We start from the raw sequence: 20964 nt of genomic DNA, 5'->3' as shown, positions 1-20964 counted from the left end.
ATCATTAAAAAAATATGAATAACATTCCACCATGAGGTCACTAGGTAATAATGATACAATATGAATAACATTCCACCATGAGGTCACTAGGTAATAATGATACAATATGAATAACATTCCACCATGAGGTCACTAGGTAATAATGATACAATATGAATAACATTCCACCATGAGGTCACTAGGTAATAATGATACAATATGAATAACATTCCACCATGAGGTCACTAGGTAATAATGATACAATATGAATAACATTCCACCATGAGGTCACTAGGTCATCTGACTGCAGGAAAGCAGCAGCTACACAGCGAGGTCACTAGGTCATCTGACTGCAGGAAAGCAGTAGCTACACAGCGAGGTCACTAGGTCATCTGACTACAGGAAAGCAGTAGCTACACAGCGAGGTCACTAGGTCATCTGACTGCAGGAAAGCAGTAGCTACACAGCGAGGTCACTAGATCATCTGACTACAGGAAAGCAGTAGCTACACAGCGAGGTCTCTAGGTCATCTGACTGCAGGAAAGCAGTAGCTACACAGCGAGGTCACTAGGTCATCTGACTACAGGAAAGCAGTAGCTACACAGCGAGGTCACTAGGTCATCTGACTGCAGGAAAGCAGTAGCTACACAGCGAGGTCACTAGGTCATCTGACTGCAGGAAAGCAGTAGCTACACAGCGAGGTCACTAGGTCATCTGACTACAGGAAAGCAGTAGCTACACAGCGAGGTCACTAGGTCATCTGACTGCAGGAAAGCAGTAGCTACACAGCGATTGTGTAAACCCATGGCTTGAATACAAAGTTAATCAGTAACTAAAATGACACACAGGTTCTTGACATTGGGGAGGTGAATAAACTGTTCCCAAGGTTTCTTTCTCAGCACAACGGAACATATCTCAATGACTTGACATGTTCTGGTTGTGAATTCTGGCTACAAGGTAAGAATCTTCCCAGTGATTATTGTAAAGTGTGTAGAGAAATTCAATGTCTGGTGTTATTTTAGTATAGTGAATGACAGTAAAACACTCAGATGTAACAGTCCATTTCACCTGGGACAGCTACGTGACAGTTCAATCATACAAAATGGCGCTAACTGGGTGTAGTCAAGTCACATTCAAAAACATGTTGTTCATATAGCTAACTGGGTGTAGTCAAGTCACATTATAACATGTTGTTCATATAGCTAACTGGGTGTAGGCAAGTCACATTATAACATGTTGTTCATACAGCTAACTGGGTGTAGGCAAGTCACATTATAACATGTTGTTCATATAGCTAACTGGGTGTAGGCAAGTCATATTATAACATGTTGTTCATATAGCTAACTGGGTGTAGTCAAGTCACATTATAACATGTTGTTCATATAGCTAACTGGGTGTAGGCAAGTCACATTATAACATGTTGTTCATATAGCTAACTGGGTGTAGTCAAGTCACATTATAACATGTTGTTCATATAGCTAACTGGGTGTAGGCAAGTCATATTATAACATGTTGTTCATATAGCTAACTGGGTGTAGTCAAGTCACATTATAACATGTTGTTCATATAGCTAACTGGGTGTAGTCAAGTCACATTATAACATGTTGTTCATATAGCTAACTGGGTGTAGTCAAGTCACATTATAACATGTTGTTCATATAGCTAACTGGGTGTAGTCAAGTCACATTATAACATGTTGTTCATATAGCTAACTGGGTGTAGTCAAGTCACATTATAACATGTTGTTCATATAGCTAACTGGGTGTAGGCAAGTCACATTATAACATGTTGTTCATATAGCTAACTGGGTGTAGTCAAGTCACATTATAACATGTTGTTCATATAGCTAACTGGGTGTAGGCAAGTCATATTATAACATGTTGTTCATATAGCTAACTGGGTGTAGGCAAGTCACATTATAACATGTTGTTCATATAGCTAACTGGGTGTAGTCAAGTCACATTATAACATGTTGTTCATATAGCTAACTGGGTGTAGGCAAGTCATATTATAACATGTTGTTCATATAGCTAACTGGGTGTAGTCAAGTCATATTATAACATGTTGTTCATATAGCTAACTGGGTGTAGTCAAGTCACATTATAACATGTTGTTCATACAGCTAACTGGGTGTAGTCAAGTCACATTATAACATGTTGTTCATACAGCTAACTGGGTGTAGTCAAGTCATATTATAACATGTTGTTCATATAGCTAACTGGGTGTAGGCAAGTCACATTATAACATGTTGTTCATATAGCTAACTGGGTGTAGTCAAGTCACATTATAACATGTTGTTCATACATCGTATATTGAGGTTATTTTACCATTTGTATGTTTTATGTATAAATTGTAAGTCATCTTTCAGAATATCAGAACATTTGTTGTTTCTAAATTCCAATGAGCTCCTGCTTCCTGTGTAATTTGGTATGAAACCACTGAACAGACTTTTCTTAACATTAATATTATGAACTGAATTCAGTAACAGCATCATAATATCATGTTGAACAAAGCAACACACTAGAATGAGAGAAATTATTCAAAGAGAAAGTGACACATTATAATTCATATTATTATATATTAGATATTGTTATTATTACTATTATTATATTATTATTATTATGGACAAAAGGTGAAAAATATCAAATCACCTGACTGTTTGGATGTGTCTGTTAGTAAATGTTTATTTCTAAGAGATAATGAATAAAATAATTAGTTGTCACTGTGTTAACCACAACCAACATGTTGGATCTCTGTTTAGTTGTCACTGTGTTAAACACAACCAACATGTTGGATCTCTGTTTAGTTGTCATTGTGTTAACCACAACCAACATGTTGGATCTCTGTTTAGTTGTCACTGTGTTAACCACAACCAACATGTTGGATCTCTGTTTAGGGGTCAGTTCTCTAAAATGAGTCTCTCTGGGGAGAGAGAGGAGGGGGGCCCTGCCTCTAAAATGAGACTCTCTGGGGAACATGACACCAAAGCTAAGAGGTGAGATTACAATCTTGTTTGTTTCTAAAACGTGTTTCCATCATTTTTTCACATCTGTTATTTATCAGACAGTATTGCTCAGGGGAACCTTGTCTGTAAATTATTGTTGTTCTAACATTTTAATTCATAGTTTTTTGTGGATGAATTTTTGTTTTGCAAAACGCTATATAGCTGGAATGAAATGTTTGTATCCTGTATGTGAGACTGTGATATGTGGTTGTCTCACCAGCAAACACACACACACACACACACACACACACACACACACACACACACACACACACCCCTCTATAAAATTGTAGCATGACACAATCATTTAGCCTCTTAATTATTATCTAATATGTTGGCAGGCATAACTTTATAGTTTTTATTCTGATCGTTGTTACAAGCTGAATTCTGACAATATATCCGTTATATCAACACACTCTTCACTCCTGTTGAAACCAAAAAGGGTTCTATCTTCCTACAATAAACAGAACCACTGAGGTTCTATATAGAACCCTTTATAGGAGGTTAGCCTGTCTGAGTATACAGTATATATAGAATATATATAGAACCCTTTATAGGAGGTTAGGAAGTGTCTGACTATACAGTATATATAGAATATATATAGAACCCTTTATAGGAGGTTAGGAAGTGTCTGAGTATACAGTATATATACAATATATATAGAACCCTTTATAGGAGGTTAGGAAGTGTCTGAGTATACAGTATATATAGAACCCTTTATAGGAGGTTAGGAAGTGTCTGAGTATACAGTATATATACAATATATATAGAACCCTTTATAGGAGGTTAGGAAGTGTCTGAGTATACAGTATATATACAATATATATAGAACCCTTTATAGGAGGTTAGGAAGTGTCTGAGTATACAGTATATATACAATATATATAGAACCCTATATAGGAGGTTAGCCTGTCTGAGTATACAGTATATATAGAACCCTTTATAGGAGGTTAGGAAGTGTCTGAGTATACAGTATATATAGAATATATATAGAACCCTTTATAGGAGGTAAGCCTGTCTGAGTATACAGTATATATAGAATATATATAGAACCCTTTATAGGAGGTTAGGAAGTGTCTGAGTATACAGTATATATAGAACCCTTTATAGGAGGTCAGGAAGTGTCTGAGTATACAGTATATATAGAACCCTTTATAGGAGGTCAGGAAGTGTCTGAGTATACAGTATATATAGAATATATATAGAACCCTTTATAGTAGGTCAGGAAGTGTCTGAGTATACAGTATATATAGAACCCTTTATAGGAGGTCAGGAAGTGTCTGAGTATACAGTATATATAGAATATATATAGAACCCTTTATAGGAGGTTAGGAAGTGTCTGAGTATACATTATATATAGAACCCTTTATAGGAGGTCAGGAAGTGTCTGAGTATACAGTATATATAGAATATATATAGAACCCTTTATAGGAGGTTAGCCTGTCTGAGTATACAGTATATATAGAACCCTTTATAGGAGGTTAGCCTGTCTGAGTATACAGTATATATAGAACCCTTTATAGGGCTCTTTGGTCAGAACTCTAGAGGTTCTTCTTCACTGAATTGATCTTCATTATATCTAAACACACTGGTGGTCAGGGAGGCATCTCTTTGTTTGAACGATGGTCCACGTCAACTCTGGCATTACAATACATACATTACAATACAACGTTGACCATTAGTTACAGCAAACAACAAACATGTCTCTTCTGCTCCGTTCTTAACCCCTCCTCTCTTCACTAGATGGACGGTAACTTTAGTGTTTAACCCCTCCTCTCTTCACTAGATGGACGGTAACTTTAGTGTTTAACCCCTCCTCTCTTCACTAGATGGACGGTAACTTTAGTGTTTAACCCCTCCTCTCTTCACTAGATGGACGGTAACTTTAGTGTTTAACCCCTCCTCTCTTCACTAGATGGACGGTAACTTTAGTGTTTAACCCCTCCTCTCTTCACTAGATGGACGGTAACTTTAGTGTTTATCCCCTCCTCTCTTCACTAGATGGACGGTAACTTTAGTGTTGAACCCCTCCTCTCTTCACTAGATGGACGGTAACTTTAGTGTTTATCCCCTCTGTGTCCAAGGACCAAACTTTTGAATATTATTTTCGGTGTGCCTCAAGTAGGCTTGAAACATGACATTTACAACAACGTTTTTTTCTGATAACTAGTTAATTGCATCCGCCATGGAGCCCAGTTTCATAACATTATGTTATGTTATATAGTAATCGCTAAAAAACAGGCCTTATTTTAGGTCATTCTTCTTCCTGCCAGCTCCTATTAGTTCTATTGAGCTCCGTGGAATCAACTCACCTTCTGAACGTTCTATTCCCAGCTCATTGTTCTGCGTCACAATGGCAGCTTCACTATTGTATCAAACACACCTCCTGAGCCTAGCAGGTGTCGTGAATGAGTTATGTAGTACCCACAGAAGGCCACAGAGAGGAGCAAGAGAGCAAAAAACCCATACTGTTTTTTGCCTTAAAAACCCTGAACCTAACAATCAAACCAAATGTATTTATAAAGCAGCATCTAACCCTACGTATTACCTATTTTAGCCTAAACCCTAATTATTTTAGAAACTGTTATAGTAATAATATTATGTTAGTAAATACCATTATAGTACTAAATAGCACTGATTATTTTGTTAATCTAAACCTGTCTCAGCATTTTGCTGTTTTTGTTTTGTTATTTTATTATATTTATTATTTCAAGGCAGAACACTTGATCAACAAGACTCCTGTTTTATTTTTCAAATGTGGTTTGAACTGGGTGACCAAGTGACCTCTACGTGTAAGTCCAGCAATTAGCCTGGGAAAGATGGGGCAGGTTAGAGATCTAAGGAATTAACCAGAAAAATACACTTTATTTCTCAGCTGCCCCACCAACGTCTGTAGGTGAATTAATAACTTTTAATTGCTAAATGTCCAATAGATGGGAGCATATGATCACGAAGCATCAGTTATAGTCTACAAGCAGCAATATGATGGACCATGAAGCATCAGTTATAGTCTACAAGCAGCAATATGATGGACCATGAAGCATCAGTTATAGTCTACAAGCAGCAATATGATGGACCATGAAGCATCAGTTATAGGCTACAAGCAGCAATATGATGGACCATGAAGCATCAGTTATAGTCTACAAGCAGCAATATGATGGACCATGAAGCATCAGTTATAGGCTACAAGCAGCAATATGATGGACCATGAAGCATCAGTTACAGACTACAATCAGCAATATGATGGACCATGAAGCATCAGTTATAGACTACAAGCAGCAATATGATGGACCATGAAGCATCAGTTATAGTCTACAAGCAGCAATATGATTGACATAAAATAGCAGCAACCACCATATGCCCCATGATTTTCTAAAATGGTCTCATGACTTTAGTTAGCTGTATATCTCCTATTAGGGCTGTGTTGCTTTTGAGAGAGAAAAACAAGTGACAATAGCAGGTATTGAATCCCAGGTAAATAATCACTAGTCAAAACCTCAACCTTAGTATACATTCATTATAAAAAATCATCTTAATATCTGATATTGCGAGTAAACAACCTCGGAAAAGAAAAGACAAGAGTGCGTCTTCCAGCTCGTCAATATATTACATCACGCAACCCAGTTAGCACTTAGCAAATAGCACATTTTCCACCGGGATTCAAACCAGCCACCTTTAGACCACAGGTCCAACTCCTTAACCACTGGGTGAAAACCTGAGTTAATCTTGGTGAATAAACATGAGTTAATCTGCCAAAATGAAGCCAAAATGCTTTAGAGACATACATGGTAGCACTTTTTATACATAATTATTTTACATAAATCATTGCCAAAAGCACAAGACATATATTATTAATGTATTGATCATATCAAATTTAAAACATTATTTTAACTATTCAAAGCAATTACATGTGGCTCAGGAACCACTGACTCACTGCATTATTCTATAGTATTATCAAGACAGCTGCTGTTAACTCTTAACTACTTAGGACAGCTGCTGTTAACTCTTAACTACTTAGGACAGCTGCTGTTAACTCTTAACTACTTAGGACAGCTGCTGTTAACTCTTAACTACTTAGGACAGCTGCTGTTAACTCTTAACTACTTAGGACACCTGCTGTTAACTCTTAACTACTTAGGACAGCTGCTGTTAACTCTTAACTACTTAGGACACCTGCTGTTAACTCTTAACTACTTAGGACCTGCTGTTAACTCTTAACTACTTAGGACCTGCTGTTAACTCTTAACTACTTAGGACCTGCTGTTAACTCTTAACTACTTAGAACACCTGCTGTTAACTCTTAACTACTTAGGACAGCTGCTGTTAACTCTTAACTACTTAGGACACCTGCTGTTAACTCTTAACTACTTAGAACACCTGCTGTTAACTCTTAAACTACTTAGGACACCTGCTGTTAACTCTTAACTACTTAGGACACCTGCTGTTAACTCTTAACTACTTAGGACACCTGCTGTTAACTCTTAACTACTTAGGACAGCTGCTGTTAACGCTTAACTACTTAGGACACCTGCTGTTAACTCTTAACTACTTAGGACCTGCTGTTAACTCTTAACTACTTAGGACCTGCTGTTAACTCTTAACTACTTAGGACCTGCTGTTAACTCTTAACTACTTAGGACACCTGCTGTTAACTCTTAACTACTTAGGACCTGCTGTTAACTCTTAACTACTTAGGACAGCTGCTGTTAACTCTTAACTATGACCATCACGTCTGGTGAACAGGTCAGAGTTCATTTCCTCAGGCAGATGAACCAGAAGGAGCTTGCTGACACCCTGGAGAAATGTAAGATCTGTCTGCGTCATGTTGAATGCTGTTTTATAACATTGTGTTGATTCATTTAGAGAGAGAGACAACATTAATAATACCATCAATGAGGCCTCCCGGGTGGCGCAGTGGTTAAGGGTGCTGTACTGCAGCGCCAGCTGTGCCATCAGAGACTCTGGGTTCGCGCCCGGTCGTAACCGGCCGCGACCGGGAGGTCATTGTCTCATCGTGCACCAGTGACTCCTGTGGCGGGCCGGGCACAGTGCGCGCTAACCAAGGTTGCCAGGTGCACGGTGTTTCCTCTGGCACATTGGTGCGGCTGGCTTCCGGGTTGGATGTGCGCTGTGTTAAGAAGCTTGGGTTGGGTTGTATATCGGCGGACGCATGACTTTCAACCTTCGTCTCTCCCGAGCCCGTACGGGAGTTGTAGCGATGAGACAAGATAGTAGCTACTAACACAATTGGAATTGGGGAGAAAAAGGAGTAATTATTTTTTTTTTTAAATATCAATAATAATATAATCAGTCACACCAGTCTGTAATGCATTAGGAAAACATTTACACATTTATACAGTCAGTTAAGAGAATAAATTATTATAATGTACAACTTTATAACAGTCCTACAATACTGTAGACATTAAAACAGACGTAATATTAATATCCTCTGTGTTATTTCTTCATTCAGATGAGCTCGCTGTGATTTGCCAACGTGAACTCAAATCTAATCTAAAGATGAAGTTTCAATGTGTATTTGAGGGGATCGCTAAACAAGGAAACCCAACACTTCTCAATAAGATCTACACAGAGCTCTACATCACAGAGGGTGGAACAGGAGAGGTCAATAATGAACATGAGCTGAGACAGATTGAGACAACAACCAGGAAACAAGCAAGACCAGAGACTGCAATCAAATGTAACGACATCTTCAAACCCTTAACTGGACAAGACAAACCTATCAGAACTGTGCTGACAAAGGGAGTCGCTGGCATTGGAAAAACAGTCTCTGTGCAGAAGTTCATTCTGGACTGGGCTGAAGGAAAAGCAAATCAGGATGTCCAATTTGTATTTTCATTCCCTTTCCGGGAGCTGAATTTGATGAAAGAGGACAAACACACTTTGATTGAACTTCTTAATCACTTCTCAATGGAAACCAAACAATCAAGAATCTCCAACTACGACAAGTACAAAGTTCTGTTCATCTTTGATGGTCTGGATGAGTGCCGACTGCCCCTTGACTTCCAGAAGAACAAGATCTGTTGGGACGTCACAGAGTCAACCTCAGTGGATGTTCTGCTGACAAATCTCATCAAGGGAAATCTGCTTCCCTCTGCTCTCCTCTGGATAACTACCCGACCTGCAGCAGCCAATAAGATCCCTTCAGGGTGTGTTGACCAGGTAACAGAGGTACGAGGGTTCAATGACCCACAGAAGGAGGAGTACTTCAGGAAGAGATTCAGTGACGAGGACCTGGCCAGCAGAATCATCTCACACATAAATACATCAAGGAGCCTCCACATCATGTGCCACATTCCAGTCTTCTGTTGGATTTCTGCAACAGTCCTTGAACACATGCTGAAACATAAGATAGAAGAGATGCCCAAGACTCTGACTGAGATGTACACACACCTTGTGGTGTTTCATACCAAACAGAAGAATGAAAAGTATCTTGGGAAAGAAGAGACAGGTCCACACTGGAATAAAGAGAGCATTCTGTCACTGGGAAAACTGGCTTTTCAACAGCTTGTGAAGGGCAATCTGATTTTCTATGAAGAAAACCTGAAAGAGTCTGGCATTGATGTCAATGAAGCCACAGTGTACTCAGGATTGTGCACACAGCTCTTTAAAGAGGAATGTGGGCTGTACCTGGACAAGGTGTACTGCTTTGTTCATCTGAGCATTCAGGAGTTTCTGGCTGCTGTATATGTGTTCCTCTCATTCATCAACAACAATGAGAATCTAGTTGACAAACTGCAAACACAAGACGAGCCTGAAGTTTCTTTCTACTTTTCTGCTGTGGATAAAGCCTTACGAAGTGAGACAGGAAACCTGGACCTTTTCCTCCGCTTCCTTCTGGGCCTCTCACTGGAGTCCAATCAGAAACACTTACGAGGTCTACTGACAAAGACAAGAAGCAGCTCACAGACCCATGAAGAAACAGTCAAGTACATCAAGAAGAAGATCAGGGAGAATCCCTCTCCAGAGAGGTGTATCAATCTGTTCCACTGTCTGAATGAACTGAATGACCATTCTCTAGTGGAGGAGATCCAAAGATACCTGAGATCAGGAAGTCTCTCTAGGGCCAACCTGTCATCTACACAGTGGTCAGCTCTGGTCTTTGTGTTGCTGACTTCAGAAAAGGAGCTGGATGTGTTTGACCTGAAGAAATACTCCAGATCAGAGGAAGGTCTTCTGAGGCTGCTGCCAGTGGTCAAAGCCTCCAGAGCTGCTCTGTGAGTAAATAAAATGACATAGAAGAACTAATCATCAGGAAGAAATATTCAGTTTAGAGACAAATATGTAAATAATATTACATTGAAAAACATACTGAATAAATGCATCGATTTTTACATTATTACAACATTATGACCATACAATTATTGGAGATGGATGATGAAACTATATGTTGTTTGGGAGAATAAACCAAATGTGTCTGCAATTGTCCTTCTACACTACTGGTGTTAAATTAACAGTGTTTTTGTGAAGTCATGATGATCTCTTTGTCAGGCTGTCAGGCTGTGGAGTCACAGAGGAAGGCTGTGCTTCTCTGGTCTCAGCTCTGGAGTCAAACCCCTCACACCTGAGAGAGCTGGATCTGAGTAGCAATGACCTGAAGGATTCAGGAGTGGAGCTGCTCTCTGCTGGACTGGGGAATCCCCACTGTAAACTGGAGATTCTGAGGTCAGTATTCCTGTAGTTGGTCAACAAGTGATAACTGTTCACCAGATCACATGTTTCATATTAGGAGACAGTACAGAATGTCACCTTGTATTTAAAGGCATTTTCATACATATGTGAAAGACTGGTGGAGACGCAGGACAGCTGTGATTGAAAATCAGGGTTATTCCACCAAATATTGATTTCTGAACTCTTCCTAAGTTAAAACATTAGTATTGTGTTGTTTTAAAAATGAATATGACCTTATTTTCTTTGCATTATTCGATGTCTGACAACACTGTTATTTTGACCAGTTGTCATTTTCTGCAAATAAATGCTCTAAATGACAATACTATAGAAAGGTTAGTAGTTTATAGAATTAAACAAAATGTCCATTTTACCCAAACGCATACCTATAAATAGTAAAACCAGATAATCTGATAAAAAACTGTTAATTTTACCGTTTAGAAATTAAAGCATTTCATGTATGTAGTTCCCCCATTTAAAAAAAAAAATCATAATTAGTTGGACAATTCATTAAGTCGAAAGTTTAGTATTTGGTCCCATGTTCCAAGCCTGCAGTGATTACATCAAGCGTGTGATTCTACTAACTTGTTGAATTAATTTGCAGTTTGTCTTGGTTGTGTTTTAGATGTTTTCCTAATAGAAACTGAATGGTGAATAATGTCCTGTCATTTTGGAGTCACTTCACTTGTATTGTCAGTAAGAATAGAAGATGTTTCTGAACACTTCTACATTCATGTGGATGCTACTATGATGATGAATAATAATGAATGAATTGTGAATGATGATGAATGAGAAAGTTACAGAGGCACAAAGATCATACACAACATGTTATCTACTCACTTAGACAGCCAAATATAGCCCAAAACACAACCAAAACAAACTGCAAACGCAATTAACGAGTTTCAGTCACAATCTTCATATAGTCATTGCGTTAAAGGAATATCAGACCAAATGCTATACTTTGGACAACTTTAATACACTATGAGATAATCTGTCAGAATACTTATTATTTCTTGAAATAGGGGGACTAGATAAATAAAGTGCTTTCAATTTGAAAATGGTGAAACAGATATGTATGAAAAAACCCTCAAATAAAAGGTGACATTATATACTGTCACCTCACAAGAAACCTTTGATCCCAAATCCAAAATGTTGGAGTATAGAGACACATTTAAAATGTTAGTTTCACTGTCTAAATAGATGTATCGAGTATACAGTCCACACCACAATCTAAATCTGATACCTCACTGTCTAAATAGATATGTTGTGGACTGTATACTCAATACAATCTACATCTGATACCTCACTGTCTGTCTTTTGACTGATACTGCTTTTCAAACTGGTCTGGTTAATACTCAAATATTTGTAATATGCATTGTTCTCTCTCTAAGCAAAACTTTGATAATTTGTCATTTCTAATAATAATTTGTCATTTCTAATCATTTCTAGTAATGATATATTAATTTATGAAAAGATATGGCAGCTTTCAGGACACTGATATATCTGAATATGTAGAAAAACATACTGCCACTATTTTCACCACCAAAGAATATCAGTGAGATTTTAATATGATATTACTCTTTGTCAGGCTGTCAGTCTGTCTCGTCACAGAGGAAGGCTGTTCTTCTCTGGTCTCAGCTCTGGAGTCAAACCCAACACATTATTCGTGCATTAGCAGGGAAAGCTAAGTAACATTTTAATATAACCTGTCTGTCATTGTATTTCTTCTGTGTTGGCAGACTCACTGGCTGTAAACTCACAGACACATCCTGTAAAGTGTTGGCCTCAGTTCTCAGTTCAAACCCCTCACACCTGAGAGAGCTGGATCTGAGTAACAATGACCTGAAGGATTCAGGAGTGAAGCTGCTCTCTGCTGGACTGGGGAATCCCCACTGTAAACTGGAGACTCTGAGGTCAGTATTCCTGTAGTTGGTCAACAAGTGATAACTGTTCACCAGATCCACATGTGTTTACCAGACACACATAGTCCACACCATATGTGTTTGGACAGTGAAGCTTACGGTTTTAAATTTGTAAACTGGAGACTCTGAGGTCAGTATAATATATATTGTGGACTGTATACTCAATACAATCTATATCTGATACCTCACTGTCTAAATAGATATGGTGTGGACTGTATACTCAATACAATCTAAATCTGATACCTCACTGTCTAAATAGATATGGTGTGGACTGTATACTCAATACAATCTAAATCTGATACCTCACTGTCTGTCTTCTGCCTGATACTGCTTTTTAAACTGGTCTGGTCAGTCTACTATAATATTTGTACTAGACATGTTTCTATCTGCAGGCAATACTTTGATCATTTGTCATTTCAAATAATGATACATTAGTTTATGAATAGATATGGCAGGATTCAGGACGCTGATATATCTGAATATGTAGAAAAATATACTGTCACTATTTTCACCACCAAAGAATATCAGTGTGATTTTAATATGATTTGACTCTTTGCAGGCTGTCACGCTGTGGAGTCACAGAGGAAGGCTGTGCTTCTCTGGTCTCAGCTCAGAGGTCAAACCCCTCACACCTGAGAGAGCTGGACCTGAGTAACAATGACCTGAAGGATTCAGGAGTGGAGCTGCTCTCTGCTGGACTGGGGAATCCCCACTGTAAACTGGAGACTCTGAGGTCAGTATTCCTGTAGTTGGTTAACAAGTGATAACTGTTCACCAGATCCACATGTAGTACTGTGGAATAGAGTTCCATGTAGTCATGGCTCTATGTAGTACTGTGGAATAGAGTTCCATGTAGTCATGGCTCTATGTAGTACTGTGGAATAGAGTTCCATGTAGTCATGGCTCTATGTAGTAATGTGGAATAGAGTTCCATGTAGTCATGGCTCTATGTAGTACTGTGGAATAGAGTTCCATGTAGTCATGGTTCTATGTAGTACTGTGGAATAGAGTTCCATGTAGTCATGGCTCTATGTAGTACTGTGGAATAGAGTTCCATGTAGTCATGGCTCTATGTAGTACTGTGGAATAGAGTTCCATGTAGTCATGGCTCTATGTAGTACTGTGGAATAGAGTTCCATGTAGTCATGGCTCTATGTAGTTCTGTGGAATAGAGTTCCATGTAGTCATGGCTCTATGTAGTACTGTGGAATAGAGTTCCATGTAGTCATGGCTCTATGTAGTTCTGTGGAATAGAGTTCCATGTAGTCATGGCTCTATGTAGTACTGTGGAATAGAGTTCCATGTAGTCATGGCTCTATGTAGTACTGTGGAATAGAGTTCCATGTAGTCATGACTCTATGTAGTTCTGTGGAATAGAGTTCCATGTAGTCATGGCTCTATGTAGTAATGTGGAATAGAGTTCCATGTAGTCATGGCTCTATGTAGTAATGTGGAATAGAGTTCCATGTAGTCATGGCTCTATGTAGTAATGTGGAATAGAGTTCCATGTAGTCATGGCTCTATGTAGTACTGTGGAATAGAGTTCCATGTAGTCATGGCTCTATGTAGTACTGTGGAATAGAGTTCCATGTAGTCATGGCTCTATGTAGTTCTGTGGAATAGAGTTCCATGTAGTCATGACTCTATGTAGTACTGTGGAATAGAGTTCCATGTAGTCATGGCTCTATGTAGTACTGTGGAATAGAGTTCCATGTAGTCATGGCTCTATGTAGTACTGTGGAATAGAGTTCCATGTAGTCATGGCTCTATGTAGTACTGTGGAATAGAGTTCCATGTAGTCATGGCTCTATGTAGTACTGTGGAATAGAGTTCCATGTAGTCATGGCTCTATGTAGTTATGTTTGCCTCCCATAGTCTGTTCTGGACTTGGGAACTGTGAAGAGATCTCTGGTGACATGTCTTGTTGGGTATGCATGGGTGTTGAAAGCACCGAGCTGTCGGTTTAAACTACTAGCACACAGCTCAGTGCTTTCAACATGTCAATATCACTCATAAATACAAGTAGTGATGAAGTCAATCTCTCCTCCACTATCAGCCAGGAGAGATTGACTTGCATATTAGCTCTCTGTGTGCATCCAAGGGCCAGCCGTGCTGCCCTGTTCTGAACCAGCCGTGCTGCCCTGTTCTGAACCAGCCGTGCTGCCCTGTTGCCCTGTTCTGAACCTGTAGGACCTGCCTTGTTGATAGTACTGTCTAGAAGGTAGAAACTATGGCCTGTAGGACCTACCTTGTTGATAGTGCTGTTAAGAAGGTAGAAACTAGGACCTGCCTTGTAGATAATGCTTTTAAGAAGCTAGAAATTAGGGCCTGTAGGACCTGCCTTGTTGATAGTGCTGTCTAGAAGGTAGAAACTAGGGCCTGTAGGACCTTCCTTGTTGATAGTGCTGTCTAGAAGGTAGAAACTAGGGCCTGTAGGACCTGCCTTGTTGATAGTGTTGTTAAGAAGGTAGAAACTAGGGCCTGTAGGACCTGCCTTGTTGATAGTGTTGTTAAGAAGGTAGAAACTAGGGCCTGTAGGACCTGCCTTGTTGATAGTGTTGTTAAGAAGGTAGAAACTAGGGCCTGTAGGACCTGCCTTGTTGATAGTGTTGTTAAGAAGGTAGAAACTAGGGCCTGTAGGACCTGCCTTGTTGATAGTGTTGTTAAGAAGGTAGAAACTAGGGCCTGTAGGACCTGCCTTGTTGATAGTGCTGTTAAGAAGGTAGAAAGTAAGACCTGCCTTGTTGATAGTGCTGTTAAGAAGGTAGAAACTAGGTCCTGTAGGACCTGCCTTGTTGATAGTGTTGTTAAGGAAGGTAGAAACTAGGGCCTGTAGGACCTGCCTTGTTGATAGTGCTGTTAAGAAGGTAGAAACTAGGTCCTGTAGGACCTGCCTTGGTGATAGTGCTGTTAAGAAGGTAGAAACTAGGGCCTGTAGGACCTGCCTTGTTGATAGTGCTGTTAAGAAGGTAGAAACTAGAGCCTGTAGGACCTGCCTTGTTGATAGTGTTGTTAAGAAGGTAGAAACTAGGGCCTGTAGGACCTGCCTTGTTGATAGTGTTGTTAAGAAGGTAGAAACTAGGGCCTGTAGGACCTGCCTTGTTGATAGTGTTGTTAAGAAGGTAGAAACTAGGGCCTGTAGGACCTGCCTTGTTGATAGTGTTGTTAAGAAGGTAGAAACTAGGGCCTGTAGGACCTGCCTTGTTGATAGTGTTGTTAAGAAGGTAGAAACTAGGGCCTGTAGGACCTGCCTTGTTGATAGTGCTGTTAAGAAGGTAGAAACTAAGACCTGCCTTGTTGATAGTGTCATTAAGAAGGTAGAAACTAGGTCCTGTAGGACCTGCCTTGTTGATAGTGCTGTTAAGAAGGTAGAAACTAGGTCCTGTAGGACCTGCCTTGGTGATAGTGCTGTTAAGAAGGTAGAAACTAGGTCCTGTAGGACCTGCCTTGGTGATAGTGCTGTTAAGAAGGTAGAAACTAGGTCCTGTAGGACCTGCCTTGGTGATAGTGCTGTTAAGAAGGTAGAAACTAGGTCCTGTAGGACCTGCCTTGGTGATAGTGCTGTTAAGAAGGTAGAAACTAGGTCCTGTAGGACCTGCCTTGGTGATAGTGCTGTTAAGAAGGTAGAAACTAGGTCCTGTAGGACCTGCCTTGGTGATAGTGCTGTTAAGAAGGCAGAAACTAGGGCCTGTAGGACCTGCCTTGGTGATAGTGCTGTTAAGAAGGTAGAAACTAGGTCCTGTAGGACCTGCCTTGGTGATAGTGCTGTTAAGAAGGCAGAAACTAGGGCCTGTAGGACCTGCCTTGGTGATAGTGCTGTTAAGAAGGTAGAAACTAGGTCCTGCAGGACCTGCCTTGGTGATAGTGCTGTTAAGAAGGTAGAAACTAGGTCCTGTAGGACCTGCCTTGGTGATAGTGCTGTTAAGAAGGCAGAAACTAGGGCCTGTAGGACCTGCCTTGGTGATAGTGCTGTTAAGAAGGTAGAAACTAGGTCCTGTAGGACCTGCCTTGTTGATAGTGCTGTTAAGAAGGTAGAAACTAGGTCCTGTAGGACCTGCCTTGGTGATAGTGCTGTTAAGAAGGCAGAGCAACACTTTACTATGGACATACTTCTCCCTGTTTCAGCTACTGTTGTATCAATATGTCTTGACGAAGACCGTTTACAATCCAGGTTTTACTCCAAGGAGTTTAGTCATCTCAACTTGCTCAATTTCCCCATTATTTATTAAAAGTTTTAATTGAGGTTTAGGTTTTAGCGATTGATTTGTCCCAAATACAATGCTTTCAGATTTATAAATATTTAGGGCTATCTTATTCCTTGCCACCCACTCTGAAACTAACTGCAGCTCGTTGTTGAGTGTTGCAGTCATTTCAGTCACTGTAGTAGCTGACGTGTATAGTTGAGTCATCCACATACAATGGCACTCTGACTCAAAGGCTGTTGCATGTAGTTAGTAAATTGAAATATGATATTATAAAAAATAAAAACCTAACTGTTCACCAGATCCACATGTGTTTACCAGACACACATAGTCCACACCATATGTGTTTGGACAGTGAAGCTTACAGTTTTAAATGTGGTGCTTTGCTCCAGCATTTTGGATTTGAGATATAATGTTTCATATTAGGTGACAGTACAGAATTTACAGTCACCTTTGATTTGAGGGTAAAAACAATAGCAGTGTGATTTTAATATGATTTGACTCTTTGCAGGCTGTCAGGCTGTCTAGTCACAGAGGAAGGCTGTGCTTCTCTGGTCTCAGCTCTGAGGTCAAACCCCTCACACCTGAGAGAGCTGGACCTGAGCTACAATCACCCAGGAGACTCAGGAGTCAGACTGCTCTCTGCTGGACTGGAGGATCCACACTGCAGACTGGAGAAACTCAAGTATGTAGAGGGTTTATGTCAATGTTCATATCAGACATGTTTGACTTATCAGGCTAGTTAAGACAAACATGCTGACCACCACTTGGACTAAGTTACTGTGTGTGTGTGTGTGTGTGTGTGTGTGTGTGTGTGTGTGTGTGTGTGTGTGTGTGTGTGTGTGTGTGTGTGTGTGTGTGTGTGTGTGTGTGTGTGTGTGTGTGTGTGTGTGTGTGTGTGTGTGTGTGTGTGTGTGTGTGTGTGTGTGTGTGTGAGAGAGTGTGTGAGAGTGTGAGAGTGTTCAGGTGTATCCCTCAATGACTGTCTGTTCTTCTGATTACCGCTACAGTGTGGAACATGGTGGAGAGAACAGAATGAAACCTGGGATTAGAAAATGTGAGTGTTGACTGCTGTGAAGAATAAGTCAAAGACCAACATCATTACTGACTTGGTCATATTAAATATCAGCTGTAGTTCTACAGAAGCAGAAATCAGGGACAACAAAGTTTACAAAGAGTTGCTTTGACAATGTGTGTGTCGGTGTGTGTGTGTGTGGCGCATTCGTGTTACATAAGAAATGTGTTTTTATACAGGTGTGTGTGTGGATGTGTGTGTCCATGCATGCGTACAGGTGAGTGTGTTACGTTAGCAGTGTGTGTTTGTGTTCATGATGCATATATATATGTGTGTGTGTGTGTGTGTGTGTGTGTAATTAATGGGAATAAGTGTGTTTTATATTACCATACAGTATAACATATGATCATTCAACAAGTCTCAAGTTACCTTAACTTCTCCTTTTGATACCTAGAAACATCTACATTAAATGAATTTGTGAAAAGTGAGTTAACATTCTAATGTGAATGATGATGATTTCTAATATTGTGTCTGGTTTCATCCATCAGATGTCTGTGATCTCACACTGGATCCAAACACAGTAGACAGACTCCTCTCTCTGTCTGAGGAGAACAGAAAGGTGACATGGAGGACAGAGAAGCAGCCGTATCCTGATCACCCAGAGAGATTTGAGGACTGTGGACAGGTGCTGTGTAGAGAGGGTCTGACTGGGCGCTGTTACTGGGAGGTAGAGTGGAGTGGAGGGGCTGATATAGGAGTGACATATAAAGGAATCAGCAGGAGAGGAGAGCTTAAGGACTGTGGTCTTGGATACAATGACAAGTCATGGAGTCTGACCTGCTATGGCAACATTTGCATTGCCTGGCACAATAATAATCGGACTACCATAGACGTCCCCTCCAGCTCCCACAGAGTAGGAGTGTATCTGGACTGGCCAGCCGGCACTCTGTCCTTCTATAGAGCCTCCTCTGACACACTGACCCACCTGATCACATTCACCTCCACATTCACTGAGCCCCTCTATCCAGGGTTTAGGGTTTATTATGACTCCAACTCAGTGTCGCTGAAACAATAACCTGACTCACAAACACAGGACACACACACGAACACACTGTACACACACGCACTGTACACACACGCACTGTACACACACACACTGGACACACACACACTGGACACACTGGACACACACACACAGGACACACAGGACACACACACAAACAAACACACACACACAGGACACACACACTCAGGACACACACACAAACACACACACACTGGACTCACACACAAAAGCACTGGACACACACACAAACACACTGGACACACACACACACTGGACACACACACACACATACTCACTGGACACACACAAACAATGGACAAACACAGACACTGGACACACTCAAACACACAGGGCACACACACACGGTGTGATTTTATGATACATTTTACTGTTTGTGTTTGTATCACAGGAGGTTGGTGGGACCTTAATTGGGGAGGACAGGCTTGTAATGGCTGGAGGGGAATAAGTGGAATGGTATCAAACACGTGGTTTCCATGTGTTCCATTTCATTCACTCTGTTCCAGACATTATTATGAGCCGTCCTCCCCTCAGCAGCCTCCTCTGGTATGTACTGTCCTATATGTGAGAGAGCTCCAACAAGGAATTACAATGTATGTATTACTTTTAATACCTGCAAATGGCAAATAAACTACTAGAACTCCTTATGAATGTCTGCAGCCGACTAGACTGTTGGCGTCTGACAAGAGGTGAAAATATGTCAGGAATATTCTGCAAATGTTGATGAAGACGTCACTCAATCCACCCAAAACAACATGCAGTCTTTCCACAAGACTCCCATGAAGCTATAGTGTGACTTTATGAGTTGACGTTAAAGTAACATTCTCAGAACATACTGCACTTGTTTTATACTGTTTTAGATGGATCCTCTGTTTATCATCTTGTTTTATACTGTTTTAGATGGATCCTCTGTTTAAACATTTAAACTCTTAAATATAAACAATTTAAACAATAACACTGTTAAAATACCAATGTGATCATTTGTTGTACGTCTTTTATGTTGAATAACAAATAGTACAATTATATATGGACATACGCTCCACATACACTGCTGATGTCACAGAAAGGCCATCAAGGACTTCAACCACCTGAGCCACTGCCTGTTCACCCCGCTATCATCCAGAAGGCGAAGTCAGTACAGGTGCATCAAAGCAGGGACCGAGAGACTGAAAAACAGCTTCTATCTTAAGGCAATCAGACTGTTTATCAGCCACCACCAACATTGAGTGGCTGCTGCCAACACACTGACTCAACTCCAGCCACTTTAGTAATGGAAATTGATGGAAATTGATGGGAAAAAATGCATCACTAGCCACTTTACAATGCCACTTAATATAATGTTTACATACCCTACATTACTCACTCATCTCATATGTATATACTGTACTCGATACAATCTACTCCATCTTGCCTATGCTGTTCTGTACCATCACTCATTCATGTATGTTTATGTACATATTCTTTATCCCTTTACACTTGTGTATATAAGGTAATTGTTGTGAAATCGTTAGGTTAGATTACTCGTTGGTTATTACTGCATTGTCGGAACTAGAAGCACAAGCATTTCGCTAAACTCGCATTAACATCTGCTAACCATGTGTATGTGACAAATAAAATGTGATTTTAGTTTATTTAGTTGTACAAGTATACAAGAAGATATTGTATTTTTCATAATAAAACATAATTGAAACAAGAAAAGGCATGTTAATTGTGAAAACAATTTCGTTTTTGATTTTACATTGCCTCTCCCAGTCGCAGGTTGATGTTTGTCATGAATCTTGACCTGGAGGCAGAACTGTGTGATTTCCTCCAGATATTAAAAACCTGTTGAGGCTAGGGGGCAGCATTTTCACTTTTGGATGAAAGGCGTGCCCAGAGTGAACTGCCTCCTACTCAGTCCCAGATGGGAATATATGCATAATATTATTACTGGTGGATAGAAAACACTCTGGAGCTTCTAAAACGGTTTATGTCTGTGAGTATAACAGAACTCATATGGCAGACAAAAACCTGAGAAGAAATCCAAACAGGAAGTGAGAACTCAATTTAGAAAACAGTGCCATTGGATGTCC

General features: G+C 40.0%; 2 protein-coding genes across 2 annotated transcripts in view; both read left to right on the top strand.

Moving 5' to 3' along the window:
- Positions 1-20964, top strand: part of LOC116370645 (NLR family CARD domain-containing protein 3-like) — a 277910-nt gene that overhangs the window by 58863 nt on the left and 198083 nt on the right. The gene's annotated exons all lie outside the window — the stretch shown is intronic.
- On the top strand, positions 799-18993 carry LOC109886496 (NLR family CARD domain-containing protein 3-like). Its single transcript, XM_031819839.1, has 9 exons — positions 799-936; positions 2876-2974; positions 7727-7787; positions 8454-10218; positions 12409-12582; positions 13151-13324; positions 17305-17478; positions 17804-17850; positions 18357-18993. Exons 3-9 carry the CDS (start codon positions 7751-7753, stop codon positions 18881-18883), a joined length of 2898 nt encoding a protein of 965 aa, XP_031675699.1. The 5' UTR covers positions 799-936; positions 2876-2974; positions 7727-7750; the 3' UTR covers positions 18884-18993.

This window comes from Oncorhynchus kisutch, unplaced genomic scaffold (assembly GCF_002021735.2).
Source record: "Oncorhynchus kisutch isolate 150728-3 unplaced genomic scaffold, Okis_V2 scaffold2680, whole genome shotgun sequence".
Taxonomy (NCBI): Eukaryota; Metazoa; Chordata; class Actinopteri; order Salmoniformes; family Salmonidae; genus Oncorhynchus; species Oncorhynchus kisutch.
This window is presented reverse-complemented; position numbering and strand designations above follow the sequence as displayed.